This window comes from Saccostrea cucullata, unplaced genomic scaffold (genome assembly GCF_032062105.1).
Source record: "Saccostrea cucullata isolate Sc308-1 unplaced genomic scaffold, CSIRO_AGI_Scuc_v1 ctg4392, whole genome shotgun sequence".
In the NCBI taxonomy this organism is placed as follows: Eukaryota; Metazoa; Mollusca; class Bivalvia; order Ostreida; family Ostreidae; genus Saccostrea; species Saccostrea cuccullata.
In genome coordinates, this window is record NW_026932201.1 from 1 (window position 1) to 22,664 (window position 22,664).

Below are 22,664 nucleotides of genomic sequence, written 5' to 3' on the forward strand. Positions count from 1 at the left end.
ACTGTAAATTCAACTCATTTTGGATTGAAGGTATCCTTTGTATATGTTATGTCATGGATAGATTAACATTTTTCAATCACACTGCATGTGACCCCTTGTAAAGTAGAATTTTTGTCCTGGTTAAGAATTGACCTGGGGGATGTCATTTTTTTCAATTTCGAACATCGAGACCAAAGACGTTGAATTGAAAACCTAGTCTGTTGTAAACCGGGACACGTCGTGGAATTTTGATCATGAAACCAGTTCTATTTTAAGCAATACATAGTAATGAATTCATAACTATAATTTATTAAATTAACACTTAATTAAACACATAGATGTATTCCATTTTCAGTGTGTATATTAACATGTTAGTATCTTCTATTTTGAATGGACAATCTGTACAAAAAATAGAGGACTCCAATAATATGCAGCAATGAAATTTGGGCAAACTTAATTCATACAGAACTGTCATAGTTTTACGGTAAGGATGCTGTAAATAACAACAGATATACAACTCTAAGAAGAAGTGTAGAGGGGTTCTGGAAATCACCATTCTTTTACGTGATCTTTGATATTTATTTATTTATTTATTTAAAGCACTAACTACCAGGTATGATTCAAGAATCGCTCCAAAATACTGTGCAGTTAAGTAAGTGACGTCTTTAGTAAGGGTGTCGCGGCCTCAAACAAACAAAAATTAATTTGTATACCGATCAATCACACCTATGTAAATTCGGAATGATGCCAGTCCTATTTTTTTTAATTCTGGTAAAATAGAATCTTTGAAACTGACGCTTAAGCGGATAAATATAAATCATTTAACACAACTTCCCTTTCAAAAATATAGTTCAAACTCATAATTACAAAGCTGTTGAAAAATGACCCCAGGTTTAAATTTTACGAATATTTGTCTCAATTATTAGCCGTAGAAAAATTAAAGAATTGCGAACTCTAAACTCGGGTCAATTTTCTAAGTTACATCTGATATCATGGTTATTTTTTTCGCGAAGAAATGTATAGCTAGAACAGTCCTTTTTGCAATTCACATGTAATTTAGTATTTTACAGATAGTTTAATTTATATATAAGATGAAGTGTCATTGTCTTACTTCAATAAATCCTTTTTTTTCCAAAATGTTTTAGTCAGGAGAATGTGTCTGCTTTGAAGGCCCCGTTTTTGCAGAGACCATCTCATCAGATCAGTGCAATAGCTCATGTTATGATGTCCGAGATGAAGAAGAAATTAAATTTTTAGAATGTGGAGGACCGAATGCATATACTTTATATACTTCAGGTATTTTAAATTCACTTCCAGCATTTCAGTTTCATAATCAAAAAATATTTACTTTATGTTTTTTTTCATTCTATTCATAAACATTCTTCTAAAATCCATCATCTTCTTTAATTTAAATGAAAGATATTATGGTCCATTTTTAATTGTAGAAACATTTTCGTTAATGCGAAACCTCTTTTGTTCGATTGAACTTAATGTCCACTTTAAAGAAATATGACTTTACAATTAAATAAATAACCTTTTTTATTTAATGAGATTTTAGCAAGTTTAAAGTGGAAGGAGACTGGCATTGAATTGAACATTAAATGAACTTAAAAATGTGTGTTTGCGGGGAAACGGTATATGTGTGATTTTGCGTTAGAAATAGGAAATGGTCTTATGCGTTAAAATGCGAGACTGCGGCGAAGGGAGTTAACAAAGATTTGTAAAGTTATGGTAACTATAACTAGTGGTAATAAGGTTGAGAAATCATTGAAACAATATAGCATATGAGATATATATGTAACTATTTCCATTTTCAATTAATCTCGACTTAATTCAGACATGTCGTGGATTTCTATATGTTTAGCATCCTAGTACATGTAAAGAGATTACAGACATAAGAATTACCCGCATGGGGCAATGGTTATCCAGGGCCAGCAATAAATGGTAGCGTCTAAGTGTCGGTAAAAAGTCTCGAAGGAACGTTTAACAAACAAACAAACAAACAGACAAGAATCCAATGGGTCAGATCTACTTGAGTTACCATGACTCCACTGTTCTCCCTCTGTATATATTAACGCTGCATATTCCTTTTTTAAAAATTACTACATAATTTATTTTTATTGGGAGTCATTAATTGAACAATTTTAAAACCGTAATATATGAGAGTGTTTCCATAAAAATATGACGATACGTTAGTTCATTGTTTATGAGGGAAAGTGTTATTTTAAAATCCTCTATATTCTTATGTCGATTTTGTTCTCATATTTTGCAACAGTCTATCAAAATCATGAGTTGAAAAAAAGCTTGAATCTAAACTATATTAAATTTCATCCATGATAGTACAACTACCATAATAATTAGCTGTTCTTGGAAAGAAATTTTTATAGCTTATTAAAATATACGCTGTCTTCCAGTATGAAACGTTCTTTGTTCATTATAGTGTTTACTCTTCCCCCAGTAGTTATGATTTAAAAATTTTCAAGTTACACAAACTGGGGATGCTTTTATGTAAATATGACTATAATAATATTTTGCTTTTTTGAGAATAATTATAGTTTAGTGAGAAGATTTTTAAAGGTGATATTAAAATTTATCAAAACGTATTACATAACCCGCATAAGGAGATGTGATTCTCCATTTGAACAAACTTGAATTCCTTCACACAAGGGTGCTTTGGAGCAAGTTCGGAATGATAATTGTTCTTGGGAAGTTGAATACGTGAATAATTCACAAACGACTGATCGACAGACGACGGGCAATCTTTGTTCCAAAAAAGGGTTCACTTGAGTTTCCTGCTTAGGTGAGCTGAACAGTGTTGTTTCAAATAACAATTTTATAAATGTAACAAAAAATATTTCTTTTAAAATTTATAGAAGCCGACAAAGTTAAACAAGGGTCGACATGTGTTGCAGTAAACTGTGGTGGTTCTGTGCAGGAGTTTTCATATTCTTCAAATTGCTCTGAGTCATATTTTGGAGCATGCGTCCATAAAGGTAATGTGCAAGTACACGTTCAGGATTAAAATAAGAGATATCTTTGCATACACCGTTCTCCTTAAACACCAGTATATTTAGCTTGTAAGGTACTCGAATATTTAGAAATCTCATAAAATAGTCCATCATTTCTCAATCTTTCATAGCGAAGCGACTTTTCAAATAAATATGACCGATTCGGTCATAAAAAATAAAAATTTACACCACTGGGACTTACCTGTGAGTAAGGTTTACAGAATTCCTCTGAGTTTCCTATACCTGGTATTAAAATAAAAACCGCATGTTAGCATATATCTGCCATATATTCCATTAAACGGAGAGGGAAATCATCAAAATCAACAAAATATTTTCAGCTTTCTTCATATATCAATTTTGCCTTCACTTCTAATCTAGAACAAATATCTCTCAGGCCAGCATTATTTTTGAATTTTCAAGTTTACAAACATCAAAATGAAAACTCCCCTAGGAGAAGGAAATAAAAGAAATAAAATTATAATTTTTTTTTTTTTTGATAAATAATAGACTATTATTCTACCTATATTGATAATATCCGAATTTAATTGGCTGGAAAGAAAGCTTTAAAACACAACAATGACTCCAAGTTGTACTGTTTACAGCAATAATGATCTAGGAATCACTGCACGGGGATATATTACCCGGTCATTATTATTATTAATGACCGCTTCATAATGACCTCTTTATCAAAAATTTCTTTTTAGTGAAGTTATTGTATAAAATGATAAGTATACAAGAAAACAAAATTTTAAAATTGTGAATGGTCTGTTTTGTATTACCATACAGAATACAGTAAAATTTTATCGTAAACTTAAACGGTTTACTCATTTCAAAATATCGTTACAATTCAATGGAATGTAGAAGCGACTTTTTAAAGAGTTGAATTCTGTGTTAGATTTTAACTGTAGAGGAAAAGTAATCGCTAGTTTTAACAATGTATGTCGCTAGCAATCAAATATTGTTTTAATCAGTAAATCATGATACAAAAACTTACACGATTGCAGACGTCAAGCAATCACTATATGGAGTGTAGCGAATCCCGATCCCGATCAAAGAAAGATATTGATAACGGTTAGAGATTCATACTTTTCAATATATATATCGGTATAATAAAACAATTGATTACTCCTTGTGAGTTGAACATGATGAAATAAGGACCTGGCCCACTCAGTGATCTGCCCTGGCCTTGTCCGCTAGGCGGCCTCGGTCAGGCCAGGTCACCTCTTGGGGTCCTTATTTCACCATATTTACCTCAAAAGGGGTAATTAATTGTATTTTGTACATTCATTTACACTTCTTTTTTGTTGCTCTGCTGATAGACTTCTACTGGACTCAAAGTGCTTCAAAATAGGAAAATGGAGCTTTTAATTGTTTATTTCATCGTCTGCATGTTGGGGCCATGCAGCGATAGAATTTTTTTTATGTTGGTAAAAGAACCATAATTAAAATACATCTTCATTATTTCAATATGTGTTACATGAAGGTGAACGTGTAGAAATTGTTCTGATATGTACGTGAGACCTTAATTAATAATTTCCATCATAAAACAGACCGGGAGTATTGGGGAGTAAGGTGATTTTTTAAGAGTTGATATACTTTTTCTGGCTGCCGCATTCGAAAAAAATTCTACGTGCCTGTATATAGTTGTACATACTTGGTTTTTAAAAGTTGAAATATTTCATTTCATTAGGCTATTATTTATTTCTTCCTTAAATGGACTTAACTTCCCCAATAGATATAGTTTTATTAATTATATCTGATGTACAAACGATCCTGTTGTAAAGAGTGATGCGTAGACTGTAAGCTATCACAGAGACCTAAACAAAATCTACCATTGGCAATTTAAACTTGTGGGAGGAAAATAATTTACTGACAGATACTTTTGGATACGAATACATACATGTAATTATCTCATCAAGATGCCATTGTGCAACAAAGTCGTCAACATTTTATTTGGTCTTGAGCGGATGAAACGTTTTGAATGGACTCCTACCGATAAATTTCACATAAACCAATAATAAATGTTATGGTGCATCTATTTAAGTTGCAGATTTACCTTTATTTTCCGCCAAATTCATCTTAAAACCGGACGTACGAGCTCGTAAAATTTGAAATCTCAATGCCCGACTCAAATTTGACATCAGATAGAAAAAAAAATCTGTTTTTCTTTTTCTTTTTTTTTTTTTTTTTTTTTTTGGTTTGTTTCAAAAAATTCAAAAATTTGAGGGGCGGATTGGTAAACCTAAAAATAAAAAAAATGCTAATCTCAACTATCTATGGTGGCATCTGATGTTGACAAAAAATATGTGGATGGTCATGCCACAATACCGAATAAATAAATGACAATTCTATAAAAAAAAAATATGGATTTCAATTGAATTCTGGTTTTCAAGAAAATATAAAGTGTTAAACCCTCTCCGTAATTTTTTTCTACAGTAAGAGTGATCTGCCCTTTGGTGTAAGTTTAAATACATAGAAATTTTCAAAATATTACTGAATTTGTAATCAATTTAAGTCTTCTTAACATTTCAGAAGTCATTAAGTAATTCATTGAACATATTAATTACATGTATTTTCTCAATGGAAGTATACAACAGTGATTTTTGTTCATTAATACATTGTTGTTTTGAACAGTTTTCCTTGGTGTAAATGCCAGGTACCATATGTTGAAAATTGAAGAGATAAGCTCAATGTTTACTCCTATATTCAATATGTATTTTTCGCAACGTCCAAAACTTTTTTCATTAATGTGGAGAGGGTTCTTATGTTCGAGAGCAGTTAAAGAATTGAAGAGCAATATCAATATGATCTTTTCATCGATTTCGTTCCTGTATTTAATAGAGTATCTAGGATGTTTTGAAGACCAACCAAATAGAATCTTATCTGGAATCAACCGTAAAGATGACTTTGACTTGACTGTAGAAAGCTGTAGGAACTTCTGTACAGATTACCAATTCTACGGAGTTGAGGTTCGCATTTTGCTTTTACGGGGGAAATTTAATCGCATTTCTCTGCAAATCCGTCTGTCAGCCATTCCGTCTCTCACACAAACTTTAACCTTGGTTGTAACTATTGAATATAAGGATATGACTTTCTTATTTCACATAAGCATTACCCGTGACAAGCTTTAGACCTTGACATAGAAGTTTTTTTAAATTAGCATTACTTGAATACTATCATTTCTACTCCTTGACCTTGACCTCCATGTTTGACCTCCACGTTTCAAACATTTAAACTTTGATGATAACTTTTGCATGATATTTGAGAAGTCATTCATTTTTTTTTACATGATATGCCATAAATGAGGGCATCCGATCCTTTAAGACACCGACGGTTTGGGGACTACAATTCTTTTAACTTGCTTGTTTCTTCAATTGAGTTACAATTGGGTAATGATACATTTTTCACTGAGGAGAAATACCTAATCCCACTAAGAACTATGAAGTTTCTTTTATTTACAGTTTGGTGGAGAATGCTTTTGCGGGAATTTTTTTACTTCATTTATCAAAAAGCCTGAAAGAGAATGTAACAAGAAATGTACTGGTGACACAACCCAAACTTGTGGTAGTGCCGATAGGATCAACATTTACAGTAATCTAAACTACAAGACAGGTATTTTTCAAGAAAATATGAAAGCATTTTCTTTGCATCTATCCCACTTTCCAGCTTAACTGAAGTAGTAGGCAATATATAACATTGTTTCATTAGATAAAGTAATATCATCATACTCCTTTTCATCTTCCTATCCCCTTCGTTGATGCATTCTTCTTTTAATTCATTAACTGACAAAAAGATTGAAAAATGAAATATTTTATCAGAGAGGAATGTTTTCTACCTTACATGTACTTTGTCTCATTTTCCCTGTATTATTCCTGTATTTATTTTTCTTAAGATCCGTTCTGAAGAATGATATTATAGTTTTTACGGATTTTTCTTATAATTCAGTACTTAATTTCAAAAGTCAATTGAAAAAGTACAAAATTTTGAATGCTTTTGCGTATCGAATCAAGTGAGACATATGCTGGTAACAATAGAATATTGCTATTCAAATAAGGGAAGATGACCATAAAAAAATTCACTTGATCAAGTATAGCATGTTTAAATGTAGGCTGCCATTAAGGTTTATTTTTTGTAAAATATCCAAATATGAAAAATATGTGCCAGGCTCTGTAGTATCATTTTTTTAGATCAAAGAGATGTATTAAAATGAACTTTTTGTTGATAAAACATCGTGGAATCATCTTAATGTGGAATTGTGGATGAATCTAAATGTTGACTTAAAGGCCGCATACAGACAATTGATTTTTTCCCATGAAGAGGTTTTTAGAATACATTATGCTACCTATTAATACAAAATAGCTCTGTACTGTTATAACGCGACGCAGTTAATCAAAAAGGGATTCTAACAGATTGTTTGAAGACTTGATATCAAAAACATACATAGACAAAATCTAACCAAAAATCAAGCATATTTTTGATATCAACTTTGGAGTATCAACTTCAAAAAAAGTAACATAAAAGATTATTGTAACTTTTCAGATGACCTATGACAAGGTAAACAAATTTAGGAGTTATTTTTTTCTTGAAAAAGCAATGGCTATGTTATCAGAAATCCCGGCTTTTAATTCAGCGTTGGGAATTATTGTAAAAAGTGATAAAATCTTTTTAAATTATGAGTTTCTGTATTTTCGTTAGTAAATTCTACATAGGCAAGTCACTCAACGCATTAACATTAGATTAATAGAAAAGGAAATAAGACTTCAATTATTTTATAGAGGGGGGAGGGTGTGTGAAAATACTGGATGATCATTTTATTTGAGTTTATCGATATGTAGCTTATTGGTTTTATTTTGCTTAAAGATGTTACAACAAATACGATTTCAGGGCATTTCAATAGTAATGCACAACAGGTAACAAATTAACATATATTCCCGTCATTGGAAACCTGAATGTAAGTGAAAAGGAATACATTCAAGACAATTTTTGTGCTGAACAAACTACTGTAGATCACTTAATTTTAGCAACATCTTATTTTCGCGAGATAGACATTGACATTTACAATATTTGTCATTGCTTTACATGTAATTAAGAATAATAAATGTAATAAATTTGAAGGAATTCTATTATACGCAAGAATGAAATTTTTGCGTCTTTTGTAATTACGCGGAAATAAAGTTCTCGCGAATAAAAAGCATTTACAGCATTTCAATTGTTTAAAAATTGAGAAAAATCTCGACTTTCTTAAAAATTCAAGGTACGAAATTTTTTTGTTGCGTATTTTTAGGGTCAATTAAAATTTACATGAATTTCCAAGTTTTCATTATTCCCTCCATTTTTTAATTTGAACTTTATTTTGTGAAATACTAACACGTAAATATTAATCAATCAGAGATAAAAAGAAACTGGACATCATCAATGCAGATTTGCAAAACACGGTATCCCTCGTCGTACTTAATTGGAAACGTCTCCTTGACTGGCGCTACTTTGGCATGTAAACAATTACAAAGGAAACAGAGAGGTTTTACCTGGCTAAGCATCGCAAAAGAAGTGTACACTGGATATGATCGAGGTAAGGAAGCCATTATAACTTTTCTCTCTTTATTTTTCTTTTTAGCACTACACCACTCCTACTTGGATTTGTTATCTTTTGAATGTAACATTATTCATCTTTCTCATTCCCAATGAAAATCGCGTTCAACTACAAAATGCATCTGTTGTTCAAGCATAGAAATGATTGATTGATTGATTGTATATTGTTTTACGTCCCACTCGAGAATTTTCCACTCATATGGAGACGTCACCGTATGCCGGTGAAGGGCTTCAAATTTTGACCTTTATTCGGCACTCAGGGCCATTGAGCAGTGAGGGATCTTTATCGTGCCAAGCCTGCCGCTGACACGGGGTCTCGGTTTTTAAGGTCTCATCCGAAGGACCCGCAACTTTCACTTCAAAGTGCAGAGCGCATGGCGAAGGAACAGTTGCTACCCACTTCAATGACTAGGTCAGTCGCGGCCGAGATACTAACTCACGACCTCCCGATCACGAAGCGAGCGCTCTACCGACTAAGCTACCGTGAACGGTAGAATACAAATGAAACTTGACAAATATGTTTAATTATACTTTGACTTTTGTTCGACGTCTTTGTGATATTTAAGGGGAAATATAACAAAAATGCACCATTGTCTAAATAGTTATTGAGCAAACAATTATGGATTAAATATGTTCATCATTAATAATATTTAAAGCATGCATTCTATTACACTGTTCTATAGAGACAGATTCAATTATTTCTTACAGGTGTTGCAGTTTATATCCATGAAAGAGAAACGTTTCATCAATGCCAAAAATGCAACCGGACTGCCTGTGAATTTGTTGATTGTTTAAAAAAGCTGGATAATTTAATTTGTGGAAAGGTATTGATTAAAATTGCGTTTCAAACATTTTATTTTATTTCATCCTTTTCCCATAAATAACAAGTTATAATTTACCTTAATTCTATTCACATTTCATTGCAGACACATAAAATCAAAACGTTGATAGAAATTTTTATACTTCTTTTATGTCCATTTCCTTTTCTTTTCTTTACAGATACATTGACATTTTTTTTATAAATAAAATAACTATTATTAAATTTGCAAATGAAAACCATAAGTATGTTCTGTGCAACGTTTCGCTTGAACAATATTTGTCAAGATTTTATTAATATACTTTATTATCCGATAATTTTTTGTCAGGATTCGGGCATGGTAATACGTCAAAGGAGAGCAACAGGTAAGCTGCCAAATTAAGTTTCTGATCTGTTTGTTTGACTATCTTTAAAAGACGTTCAAATCAGAGATATGCTTTTCAAAAATTCATTACTTCCTTTTAAAAAAAATTATATATTTAGTCTTCAAGAGTCCGATACAACATTTTGTAGAATGAAAATGAAATTAAATCCATTTGTCTTTTGTTTTCAATTGCAGATTCAATCATAAACTTCCGCATCATCATTCCTTTATCCTTAATTACCATCATTGGTTTTGGTTGTTTAGTAATAGGAATTGTTTGCTACAAACGGTTTGTACCAATTTTAATTTTGCAAAACAAAATACATTTCTTTTTGCTCAGAATACACGCTTCATTTATTAAAAATTGCTGCACAAATGTTCGCCATTAAAACTCTCTTTATTATCTGTCGTCAATTCTTTTGTGTGTTTAATAGCCGGAAGTCGAATCAAAAGAACAAGAAGACCGCACATCATCTTGAAAATCCCAATGAAAATTTCTATGCAAATGAAACTCATGCGAGGAACATGTACATGTATCATGATACTAATTCTGAACGGAATCCGAAATCAGAAAATTCTGAACAAGTCAATGATGACATTTATAAAGAATCTATGGACGGTGAATATGACCATCTGAGAGGTATTGAGGCAAGGAGACACAAGCCTGAGGACGTATATGACCATGCTCCAGTTGTAACTGAGCAAGAATACGCTTACGGAGGATATAACGTCAGTATTGCAGGAGACCAACAACAGTTAGAAAATACTTATGACCACACTTCGTCTTTTTCTGATTATGGGCAAAGTAATGAAGGACCGCATACAATATACGACAATTGTTCTCAAGTCCATAAAGTGACTTAAACGTACTCTGCATAGAATAAAAAAGTTAGTTCAGTTTCTTTGTATACATATATATTATTAAAAGACCGGTCACGGTAGCCTAGTGGTAGAGCGTTCGCTTCGTGATCGGGAATTAGATTCTCGTTCGCGGCGCCGCGTCATACCTAAGACGGAAACAAAGGTAGTGACTGTTCCTTCGCCAAGCGCTCGGCACTAGAAGTGAAAGTCAGGGTCTTTCGGATATGACCTAAAAAACGTAGGTCCCGTGTCGCGGTAGACGCTAAATACTGCTATGAGTGATATAAATTTGAAACCGGCCTACGGTGACTTCTCCATATGAAAAAAAAGGGACGTTAAACAAATTCAATTTCAATATATTATTAAAAATATCGTACTCATTTGAATAAGATCTGTGTATTACGTTTATCACATATTACATTGATTTCTTTGAGAAAGTTCTATTATAAATATATGATGATTCAAATAAAACTTTATAAAAAAAAATAAATTATTTTAAAGTCACAGTATTTACGTAAACCCACGTAGCGTCCGTTTAACTCTCAATGGTTTTTCATATGCCCAATGGCTCACATATTGACTTAATCTGGCTTTCAATGACGTATAAGAATCTTATTTCTGGGAACAATTTATTTATAAGAATTAGAGGTTTCTTTTAGATCATATGTGGGCGAATGTTTTGGTAACTATTCATAATTCCTTGTCTTTTTTTTTGTATCTTTAATAGATATGTTTAGATAACCAAAGTTGCTAATAAGTTTAAGAGAATTATAATGTATAAATATTTTATGCCTGCCTGCCCAACTTCCGTATAAGAAGAAGAATCAACTACCATATAAAGAATAAAAATGGTCATTTATTAAGGAGGACAAATCATAAGAACTTCACAATACATAATAGCATATAAAAAGTCATAAAAAGACATTGCACAAAAAATGATGTGACAGGTACAAAAAATCTAACACTCCTTCAATAAATGACAATAAATCAAAAGACATATATGTACACAAAATACTACAAAACTATCACGCATTTGTATCCTGAGAAATGGACTGAGTAGTAAAATTATTATGCAACAAAATTTTGGCCATTGAAAGGACTAGATATACAGTATGATCTAAACAAAGCAGTGATATGGGGTGTTCATCTGCCACCTTAACAAGGTAGGCTATTTCAGTTCACTAACATCTGTCATGTCATACATATACATTTCATACATAGGCTGCCTTGTTAACGCCCCATATCTAACTTCCATTAGCAATGCATATGTACATAGGAAAAAGACTTGCACCGGATATAACGTACTAAGCATAAAAACAATAATGGAAGGGTGCAGTGTACTCCCCTTAAAAATGATATGAACTCAGAGCCCCTGTCTCCAAGTATGATGCAGTCCAATTGACAACATGTAGCCCCTGTCTACATGGTTGTGTTTGTATTGGATATGAAGCCCCTGTCTTCACAATCCTAATGGAAACACTTGAGTTTCTTAAAATTTTAGAGTTGGGATTCTAATATACTTTTTAAAAGCAGACGAATTCCATCTGCCCATACATTGAATTTGTAGTTCGGAGAATCCAAGTGAGGCAGCTGTAGTGGCAGCACCAATGCGGAAACTATGTGTGTTGTAACTTTGTAAGTCTAGGTTACAGAAAGCTAAAGCCGATCGCAACTGCTGGGTAAAGTACTGGCGAGAGATAGGCAAACCGTCCATAAAAGAAAACAAAGGTTCTGCATGGGAAGAATGCTTTCTGAGGTTCAGGTAATGCAGCAGAGCTTTGTATGGGCACACTAAAGGGTCCTTAGTATTTTGTTTCAAGCGAAGTGTTGTATTGTTTGCCTTTGAGTGTTTGAAGTGGGGTATATTTATGTCGATGAACCTGTTCTGTGGACTGTCGCTCCCTACCGTCACGTTTCCAAAGAGTAGAAAATGTTGAGTTGTAGTGTTTGTTTTCGTTATTTCTCCGACTCGTAAGAAGGCACAAAATGGAAGGGTAAACATGGCACGTAAAAGTGATTTCATGAAATCCGATGAAGTGGTGAAATCCAAAGCCTGAATGAGTTTCCTCAACACAACTGGGGTTATTGGAAGCCTTGGGTCAGATGTTGGTTTGGATTTACGGTATCCCTGTAGCATTTTGCGGATGATGAAATGCTGTGTTATATCTGAATAGTTTCCATGTTGGAAGATGAAACTCAATGAGGATACTACTGTGGAAGTGGTAGATGCGGCAAAACCTTTCTGGTAGCAATGAGCAACAAAAAGTGATAGGTGTTGAACACAAGGTGGTAGTGGGGATGCTTGATTCCCAAAAGTCTGTTCAATAAAGCATTTGTATGATGAAAAGGCTGATTTGTAAGCCAATAGAGTCCACGGCGATAAAGAATTTCGAACCAATAGGTCAGCTGTACAGGTCAGATCTTCACTAAACTTGAGGGGACTGGTGTTGGTCCGCTGTCCATATGAGGGAAGCGTGCCAGAAATTCCTTCACCTGCAAACGAGAAAGTAAGTCAGCAGCTGTATTAGATATTCCTTGTATATGTTTGGCCTGGAAATGGATATTGTGTTTAAGTGAAAGAACCATAAGACGCCGCATCAGTTGCATAAGATGGGGGTCTTTTGAGGTATTTTTGTTTATAACGTGCACAACAGCCATGTTGTCTGAATGTAGAACAACCGTACAGTTTTCCAAAGAAAGGGCCCAAATTTCTAATGCGATGACAATAGGTAGGAATTCTCGTATTGAAATATGGTATTCTAACCACTCTGCAGTGAACTCATGGTAAAACCACTTTGTACGAAAAGTGCATCCGAATCCTATGTTACTTGCATCGGTGAAGAAATGCAGTGAAGAGGAAGAATGAGTTATACCGGATGGAAAAAAGGCCCTGTCGTTAAAATGTTCTAAAAACACACCCCAGGCACGCAAGTCGGCCTGTGCCTGTAAGTTAAGACGACGATGATGGTATGGTTTCTTAAGGCCAATCGTTAGGTCGATGAGACGTCTCAAGAAAGTGCGACCGGGTGGTACGACGTTACACGCAAAATTCAGCATACCAATCAAGGACTGCAATTCTTTCAACGTTGCAGAATGCTTTGTCTGAAATTTTTTGATTTCTGCCTTTAATTGTGTTAATTTATCCAAAGGTAATCTGATTTTTATCTTCAGTGTATCTAACTCTAGACCCAAGAATGTGGGGGTAGTTGTTGGGTAAACAGTTTTAGCCGATTTGATAGGCAGGCCAATGTCTTTAGCTAGTTGGTAAAAATTAAGCTAGTAGAGCACTGTAACACTTTGAGGAGTTAGATGGACTTATGAAAAGAAAATCGTCCAAGATGTGTACACAATGCAAAACCGAAAATTTTGATTCAAGGATCCATTGAAGGGCTGAGCTGAATTTCTCAAAAAGGTTACAAGAATAACTTAGGCCAAAGGGTAAGGTTTTGTCGAAATAATACTTGTTGTCCACCATGAAACCTAACAGTTCAAAGTCATCCGGGTGAATAGGGATCTGTTTATAAGCATTTTCAAGGTCTGTTTTGGCTAACAAAGCACCCCTTCCCAATTGCTTGATTATTGTGACGGCGGTGTCTACTGACTGGTATTGAACTGTACAGTACTCTTTAGGAATGTTATGGTTAATCGAATCTCCTTCAGGGTAAGATAAATGATGGATCAATCGAAATTCCCCAGCTGCTTTTTTGGGCACCAATCCTAAAGGTGATATCTGAATATTTGGAAATGGAGGGCTCAGATAAGGTCCAGCGATACGGTTTGCGCTCAGTTCACTTATGAGCTTACTATGAAGAATTTCATCATTACCCTTAAGAGACGAGAGGTTTTTCGATATCCGAAATGCACGCTGACCCTGATATGGAATTTTAAAACCGAAAGTAAACCCTTGTATTAGAAATGAAGTCAAAGCTGAATCGTAGCCCTCAAGATAACTAGACAGTTTATCAACTCTAATCGGTGTTATGATGGTTTTATCCTTTTTACTTAGACAAGGGTGCTGGTTTGTTGGATGTGCTTGTAGGTTTTTTAGCATTTTGTTTTGAAAAACCTAGTTTTGAACGATTGTAGCACTGTTGGCGAGGGTGCTTTCCCGAATAGTACTGACAGATGTGCTGGTGGGGGCAGTTGATTTTGTTGCACGAGCCGAGATTGTTGTAGGAATAGCAGTAGTTACGCTGCTTAGGTTGGGCACGAAAGGGCTGCTTTTTGTTTTTTAGTTTAAAGTCTAACCCAGAAACTAATGCCTCCTGATACAACTCTATATTTTTCTTGTCCCAGTCACATGAGGAGGGTTCCTTTTCACGCCAACGCCGAAATTTTTCGTCATAGAGTAAGGCCGCTTGGTCCCCGCAAGAATCCGCAATTTTTTGCACTGTTTGTGCATATGTCATCAGTTTGCTGATTTCCAGGGGGGATTTTTCTGCATAGATCGCGACGAATATGTGGAAAGCCTCCACCCATTTGTGAATTGTTTTCAGCGGGCCTTTGTCATTTGATTTAACGAAGATTAACTGCCCATCTTTGTCTACTGACTTAAACTTTTCAGTTTCCTTATAATCGAGGTCTTTCGGCAATAGAGTAGAAAATTTTACAAACTCGTTGGCATGAATTTTTGCCCTTATCTTTACTTCAACCCCCAATGTCAGGCCGGTTGCTGGGTGTGGGTCCCCCTCTTTAGTAGGTTGGGTTAATGTGTTTGTATCTTGCGTCGTGATTTCCTCAAAGAGTGGAGGGTTGGGCGATACTGACTCCAAAGAGACTGACTCTGACGAGACTGGTTCCGAGGGTTTCGGTTGTGATGGCTGCTCAGGCTGCGTTTCTGTGGCAGATGTTTGTCCAGTTGTTTGACTGCTCCTGTTGTGGTAATCCGCCATACATCATTTAAAAGGTGTCCTCAATGGTTGGCAGAATGGCAGCCATGCATGATTTAATCATGTCATCTTGGTCCCTCTGCGGCATTCCTGCAGTGGGCGGAATCTGATTACCATCGCTGTTCTGGGCCGATGCTCCTTTGCTCCTCCTTCTCCTCTTAGGTGTTGACGCCATGTGTTAGAAGCTGAATATAAAGTACAATAAGAAAAATCAGATTAAATGTTGACTGGTTGAATTCTTAACCTCATAAGTAGCTTTTAACGCTTAGTCAGTTCAACCATTAATTACATGACATTGAGCTTTATATATAATCGTACTAGTGTACGATATATATCACTCAGGCTTAAACTACCTTGCAAATATACTGGGCATAACATAGCACAGAGGCATTGCATAAACTAAGAAAATTATGCAAATAAAGTGAGAATATCATAGCCCTAAGGCTTACCTTATGTATTTTCCACATTGCACATAAATGCAAATTACCCATAGCAGTTAGCTTAGGTTCATGTGAGCAATGCACCTATAACCAGCAAATTATACCAGAATAACATAGCACATTGGCTTCATGTTAACCTTGCACACAATGCTAGAATATTGTGGCCAGTATAGCACTTAGGCTTTATGTCAACATAATATGAATGGCAATTACGTAGCACTTAGGCTTTTTGTAAACTTTGCACTTGCAAGTATACCGAGAATAACATAGCACTGACTAATTGAGGCTAAGGTACTAAAAAACATAGCATTAGTGCTTCATATGAACATTGCACATAATGCAAGTATACTGAGAATAACATTACATAGCACTGAGGCTTAATGTAAACATTGCACATAATGCAAGTATACTGAGAATATAACATAGCACTCAGGCGTTATGAAATACATTGCACATAATGCGAATATACTTGGAATTGCATAGCACTAAAGCTTAGCGTATAACTGTATGTGCTGAAATTTGAAATGAAAATTAGGAACAAAGCAGTTACCTGTGTTCGGACAAATATATACAAATGTTTGGAACAGTCTTGTCTGTTGCTCAAAATATACACCTTTAACTATGGAATCCTACGCTGTATATCCTTGGTGCTGCTATAATGTTGGTATAGTCGTTCATAGATCGTTATTTATAACGCACAAGCATATAAAACATCCCTTTAAAGACAGTAAAAATATTGTGGATGTTTACATAAGGTAGAATGACTGCGCATGCGCTGACTAGCTAATATGCATAAAGTTAAAGTGCGCATGTCTGAACTAAAAATACTTCAATACAATGCTAAAGTCAATGTAAACAAATACATGTGTCCTGGTCATCATGCATAAACTATTTATTTACATAAATTTGTTTTCTTACACAGAAGGATAAGAAGGGAATGCTTGTGTGATATCAGTGAAAAAAATACTCATTTTCGAATTAAACATTGGTCAATACTATGGGTACAAACCCATTGCTTTATTCAGGAATATTTGACTGAAAAAATAAATCATGAATAAAATTTAATTTTTCCAAAATTTAATCTTTTCATTTGATCATAAAAAATTACATGCATTTAATCAATTAAAGGCAATGATGGTCTACCTTTCTAGCTTACATAGACGAAGTTGGCGTCAGTGTGGGCGTTAGCGGCGGCGTCCTGGGTAAACCTTAGAAGCAAGTCCATTCCAAAGCAATTCTCTGGTACATTCCATCATGACATGTGTACAATATAAGCATCTGTCATTAATTTTCATTGCGTGACGGTTATTGTTATCGTTTCAAGATAAACAAGTAATCAAATTCATATACAATAGGTGTAATATCAAATTTTAAAAAGAAAATACTATATAAGTCAGGACAACATTTGTCACATACTTGCCATTTGATTTGTTTGTATCTTAGCATGATTTCCTTCAAACCAATATATCTAGATATCTATTCATTCTTCATCAATGACATATTTTAAAATTTCAATTTAAAGTAAAACAAGCAAACATAATACTAGTATACATTAATAAAAGTTTTTAACATTTTAGCTTCAACTATGAAGATGGGCATATTTAAATATATTTAATTCTTTAGGCAGCTCATCGGGTTTGCATTTATTATAGTCATACAAAGTAAATAGTAACAAAAAAAAAACCAAGATAACTAAATGACTTAATTTTTCTTTACTTATACAGAAAAAAGGATCAACTCAACATTCAGATGCAAATGTATTAAAAAGATTTATATTCAATATAAATATAAATAAATGCAATAGGATTTTTATTAAAAATAACTTAAAAAGTTCACAGACGAGAACCAGTTTTTGAAATTCTAAAACAGAACAATGATTTTACATATCATTGTGTTTCAACGATCAGTAGGTATGAAGTAAAACCGTTTCGTTAAAGTGCTCCATGAACAAGGCATCTGAGCGTGTTCTTTTGTTCGGCGCCATCTTGGATCTAGAGCAATAATAGCCTTTACATCTACCATCATATCTTCGAGATGCACTGCTGTGTAGTTTGTTTCAAAGGTCTTTATACAATTAAATATGAAAATAGATCCGAAGTCTTTATAACGATAAGCTTTATAACCTGAAAGTAATATATATAACAACTAAAAAATGAAGAGAAAGAAGCAATCACTTTCTTAGAAACGTTTTCTAAAAATTATTATCAATGGTCATATCTTGTATGTATAAAAAAAAATTAAAGGTGCTTATACTAGACATGACAAAATATTTTATATCTTTGTAATATGGTTAATTCTGTCAAAATTTTAAAAGTGTTTTCAACGAAGAACTTTCGTCTTAAATGTCATCCATTATTTTCAGAAGTGCAAAACAATAAGTACATGTAATATGATGATGTCATATAATGTACGTATTCACCTTCGGTTGTTGCATGAGCAATAAGAATATCCCCATCAGTCGGTACCCTGATTCTATCACTATCCTCTTCATCAGTATCGGGCTGTACCAACGTCTCCTGATGTGACCCACCTCGACAACACTCCAGGTAAAACATTTTAGGTTTTCCTGAAACCAAAACAAAAAATATTTCAATTTGTCCAATTATCAAATCAAATTTTTGCAAAAATTGTAAAAGGCTTTATTCCAAAATAGAATTTAAGACGTTACTGTTAAATTTTCATAATTGAATATGTGATACATTCTTTATCTAGAGTTATCTGCCGTGTATGAGAAAAATCTGGATAGAGATTGTGTTTTGGTTATCTTACCTGTAAAATTCGGTACTTTGTCATTTTTAAAGTACTCCAAAATTTCTTCAATGCTGATTGTCATTTTCTTTTTCCCCTTATCGGCTGTTCGTACTCCAAACTATAATATCAGAAAGTATACTTAAGTGTAACTTCCTGATTTCTTTCGAAACTTATGAATTTATACTCCAATTAATTATTTAAATATAATCAGTTTCACATTTTTTATAACTATATTTGTTTAAAAGAGAAAAGTCACTTCTGTGTTGAAGGGAAAAAATCATCCATATTTCAAATATCATATTAAATTGTTTTTAATTTAATGCCACCAGGTGTTAAACCTATAGTAAATATTTTGAATTTTGTTTCTTATATATACATGTACTCGCTCATTCACCAAAAAAATATGTTAATCTTTCACTAAATCTTTTTTTACCCAAAATACTGTAAACGTAGAAATTTTGACGATGTGCTAATTTTGACTTTATTGACGATTCTTCTTTTCTCGTCAAAATTTACACTCGTCAAACTTCTTATCATATACATAGAGACACCACAGACATTGACCATTGTACAACTTTACCGCTAAATTTTTAACGGCTTTTTCGTTTGACAACGAGATCAAAGTCACTGTTAATTTCTTTTGTAATTAGTTATGAAAACATAGTGATATAAAATCACATTTTTAAAAACCATTGAATCTAAATTAGTGTATCAAATACTGCAAGCGTAATTTATCGTAATTATCACGCCGTGCTTGACTTAGTTTGTCACCTCAGGCATTTGACCGCTTACATGTATAATGAAATCAAATTACAAGAGGGCAATTTATTTAATCAAATCTTACACACATAGATAGTTTGTACAAAAATTAATTTTAAGTGATTCCAACGCTGCCTTTGTATCCCTGTGAATTCAAAGATTTGAAACTCTAGATTAAATATTTCGTCAAAATTAACACTCGTCAATTTTCGTAAACAAAAAATCGTCAATTTTTCAACTCGCCAATGTAACCACGTTTACAGTATCGGAGATAAAGAGAAACCTTTCCGTTTCTTGAAAATATGTAATTAACAGAGATTTGTTTCAATATAATTTTTTTTACCTTTCTTATTTAATCAATTTTCATAATTATTTTTCTTAAAGTGGTAATTAGAAAGATCTTTCAAACCTGACTTCCATGGCCCATGAGAAAAAATGTAAAACAATAATAGGCTTTTGAGTGCTCGTTTAGATGTCTGTAAGTGGTTTCGAGTACACTGATCAATTCTTCTTTTGTTGGATCTTTCACCACGTCTAATCTAAATCTTAATGTATGTTCCATAAATCTTTTAATGTTTTCTACGTCTATATCAGCCCCTGTTTTGAACGATAAAACATTATTTGATCGTACATGTATATATGAGATTTGTTTATTTTATGCTTAATATACTGTTGAAAATATATATATTGTTCTTTAAAATTACAGTCATGTTTAAATTATTCAGATTGCATAGGATGTGCTGCGTAGTTTCAATGATCTCATTTATGCATGACCATTATTAATAATTCATGCTTTAAAACTAAATGCAAATTAAATTTAAATGTGATATTCATTCCAGAAATATTGTTTGAAATGTGAGACAACTAGACTATTGGCATACAAATTATTCAAAAAAAGTACCGCTTCATTCATGTAGAATTTAAACGTTTAAAATATCTATAGTCTTTTTCTTACAATCTCTTTCCCTGCTGAAATACACGATTAAGACATAGCCAGTCTGCCCTGGTATGCATTCGTACGATCGTCTAACTGGTGAAATATCTTTAAAAATAAATTAAAAGGAAATAAATATTAACTTTAAAAACAGTTAAGAATAAAGTGTATGTGCCTACAGTTAAAATCATGCATTCGGCATCAGAAATAGAAGATACTTAGTTACTTAAGCAAATATGGATAATTACATAATTGAAATGATAAATACATAATTGTGTAACAGATTAAAATAAAAATAATTTATATAGTATGTGTCATCATGAAAAATGAAAATATTGTAGGAATATTTTCGATTAAAAGGAGTTTTACCTATTATCAATAAACAAGAATAGTTTTAAATATGAAAAATATTCTAAATATGATTTATCAAAAAATATTACAACACAAGTATATAAAGCATTGATTTTCATACTAAATGAAACAAATAGCTGAAAAATATTCTAAAAGAGTTTCTACTTCTCAACTTACAAGATTCATTGTTGACATTTGGCACAACTCCTGTCAAGGAATGTAGTATATAACTTCTCTGTAGAGCTGTAGAAGCAGAGTTTTGTTTAGCGTCCTTTTTAGATCTACCTCTCCCTTTGTGTTCCTCCTCTTTTTCTATTTTTCCTTCTTCGTTTTCAAGCATGATCAACACTCTGGAGACGAATTCGTCCGCATCTTTGTCGAGTTCCTCATATCTGTGTTTTATCTACAATAAGGCTAGTTTTAATTTCATCGTAAAAAAAAACTTGATACATTAAAGATATTCATTAAAGCTTATCAATGAGTTGATGATGATCATTGATATTTAATTAAAGTAACATTTACTATTGTGAGAAGAAAAAATCCAAAAGAAAAACTTAATTATAGCTGTTTTGTTTAACTTGCAATTAATTGGTAGTATATAATTAAGGAAACCGTTCTATAAATACAGACTCAATCCCTGTAAGAAGCGATACGCGGATTGGAAAATCTCGAAGGGTATGATTTTGTCTCTAGCAACGGATATTCCTTAACATTATTATACACATTTATCTCAATGTATGCATTTAAAATTTTGAAACTTGGCATTTGAATTTTTTCTCGATCACTTATGACGTAACCTTCCCAGCAAAAGAGCAGTTCATGTATTTAACATACCCTCCTATTTTGCTAACAAAGTTCATTTAGTTTTGTAACAGGTGTCTTTTTAGCTTTTTCTCTGGAGTAATTTTAGTAATCCAGATTTCTAATGCGGCCTCCGCTGCTTTATCTTTTGCTGCCGTTTTATTGTTTCCAATCCCAGTGTACACCTCTTCTCCCAGCGTTAAAGAAACAAGAAATCCCTCTTGGTGTTGTTCAAATTTACTAAAAATTTGAAAATAAAAACACGGAAATCTCAAAAACAATATAATTTATATTCTTATTTTACACATTTTACAAGGCCATCTTTGAAATTATTTTTGTATGCCCTCTCCAAGATCAGCCATAATTTTTGGATTGTTATCTAGGTGGGAAAATTTTTTTTTCGTTACGTTTACAGATATTTGTAGACAAGGAATAGAAAGGAAAAAAAAACACATGGAACGTAATTCCGTTTTAAATTGACTAAAATTTGAGCATGATCACTTTTTGTTATCTTTACAATAATTCAAATTGACAGAGGATCACATTGTAGTGAGAAATCCAGTTAACTAAATGCGTGGCACATATTTCAATACTACAAGGACATAACGATCTAGACTTGCCTCGGTTCATAAACGTTTTTCCTGGGTATGCTTTTTTAAACAATGGCTATATATAGATATATGGATTTACACTTACCGCTGTTTGATTTTTCTGAGCTAATTCATCTCATTGTTTGTAGCTACTTTTTGGTGTCTTGGGAACAAAATCTGACTTTTCGGCCATTTTCAAGAGCTGCCATGGAAAGATATTAAGCACGTTGGTATTAATTTGCTATCATAACCATGCTATTAATAGCAATGGAAAAGCAAAGGGCAGTAACTCTAAAACTTGCTAAAATTTTGTTGTCAAAAATGGTGTAAAAAAAAAACAAAAGGTAGTAGAGTGTTACGGCCTGATACAGTGAGATGACGACATGTACAGTCTTGAAAGTTTTTCAAAAACCTTTTTGAAGTATTACTGCAAGTGTATATCGATGAAAATAAATTAATTGCATCATTTTCATGGAAAAAAAAAAATAAAAATGAAATATTTCTTTGGAGAGAAAAAATTGAATTTCTGAA

The 22,664-nt window shown here is 33.1% G+C and overlaps 3 protein-coding genes and 1 pseudogene across 3 annotated transcripts; 1 reads left to right on the plus strand and 3 right to left on the minus strand.

Annotated features, from left to right (window-relative positions):
- Window positions 1-6: 6 nt before the first annotated feature.
- Window positions 7-10,671, plus strand: LOC134234640 (uncharacterized). The gene is made up of 10 exons (XM_062716710.1): window positions 7-30; window positions 1,125-1,275; window positions 2,853-2,972; window positions 5,829-5,956; window positions 6,449-6,599; window positions 8,377-8,556; window positions 9,285-9,400; window positions 9,722-9,758; window positions 9,953-10,046; window positions 10,192-10,671. The coding sequence occupies exons 6-10, from the start codon at window positions 8,403-8,405 to the stop codon at window positions 10,619-10,621; spliced, it is 831 nt and encodes a 276-aa protein (XP_062572694.1). The 5' UTR covers window positions 7-30; window positions 1,125-1,275; window positions 2,853-2,972; window positions 5,829-5,956; window positions 6,449-6,599; window positions 8,377-8,402; the 3' UTR covers window positions 10,622-10,671.
- A 1,115-nt stretch (window positions 10,672-11,786) lies between these two features.
- LOC134234642 (uncharacterized) lies at window positions 11,787-13,401 on the minus strand. The gene is made up of 3 exons (XM_062716712.1): window positions 13,383-13,401; window positions 12,173-13,111; window positions 11,787-11,806 (listed from the first exon to the last, which is right to left on the minus strand). The coding sequence occupies exons 1-3, from the start codon at window positions 13,399-13,401 to the stop codon at window positions 11,787-11,789; spliced, it is 978 nt and encodes a 325-aa protein (XP_062572696.1).
- Window positions 13,402-13,921: 520 nt separating this feature from the next.
- On the minus strand, window positions 13,922-16,753 carry LOC134234641 (uncharacterized). Its single transcript, XM_062716711.1, has 2 exons — window positions 16,498-16,753; window positions 13,922-15,692 (listed from the first exon to the last, which is right to left on the minus strand). The coding sequence occupies exon 2, from the start codon at window positions 15,508-15,510 to the stop codon at window positions 14,617-14,619; it is 894 nt and encodes a 297-aa protein (XP_062572695.1). The 5' UTR covers window positions 15,511-15,692; window positions 16,498-16,753; the 3' UTR covers window positions 13,922-14,616.
- A 956-nt stretch (window positions 16,754-17,709) lies between these two features.
- LOC134234643 (caspase-3-like) lies at window positions 17,710-22,332 on the minus strand (annotated as a pseudogene).
- Between the last annotated feature and the right edge of the window lie 332 nt (window positions 22,333-22,664).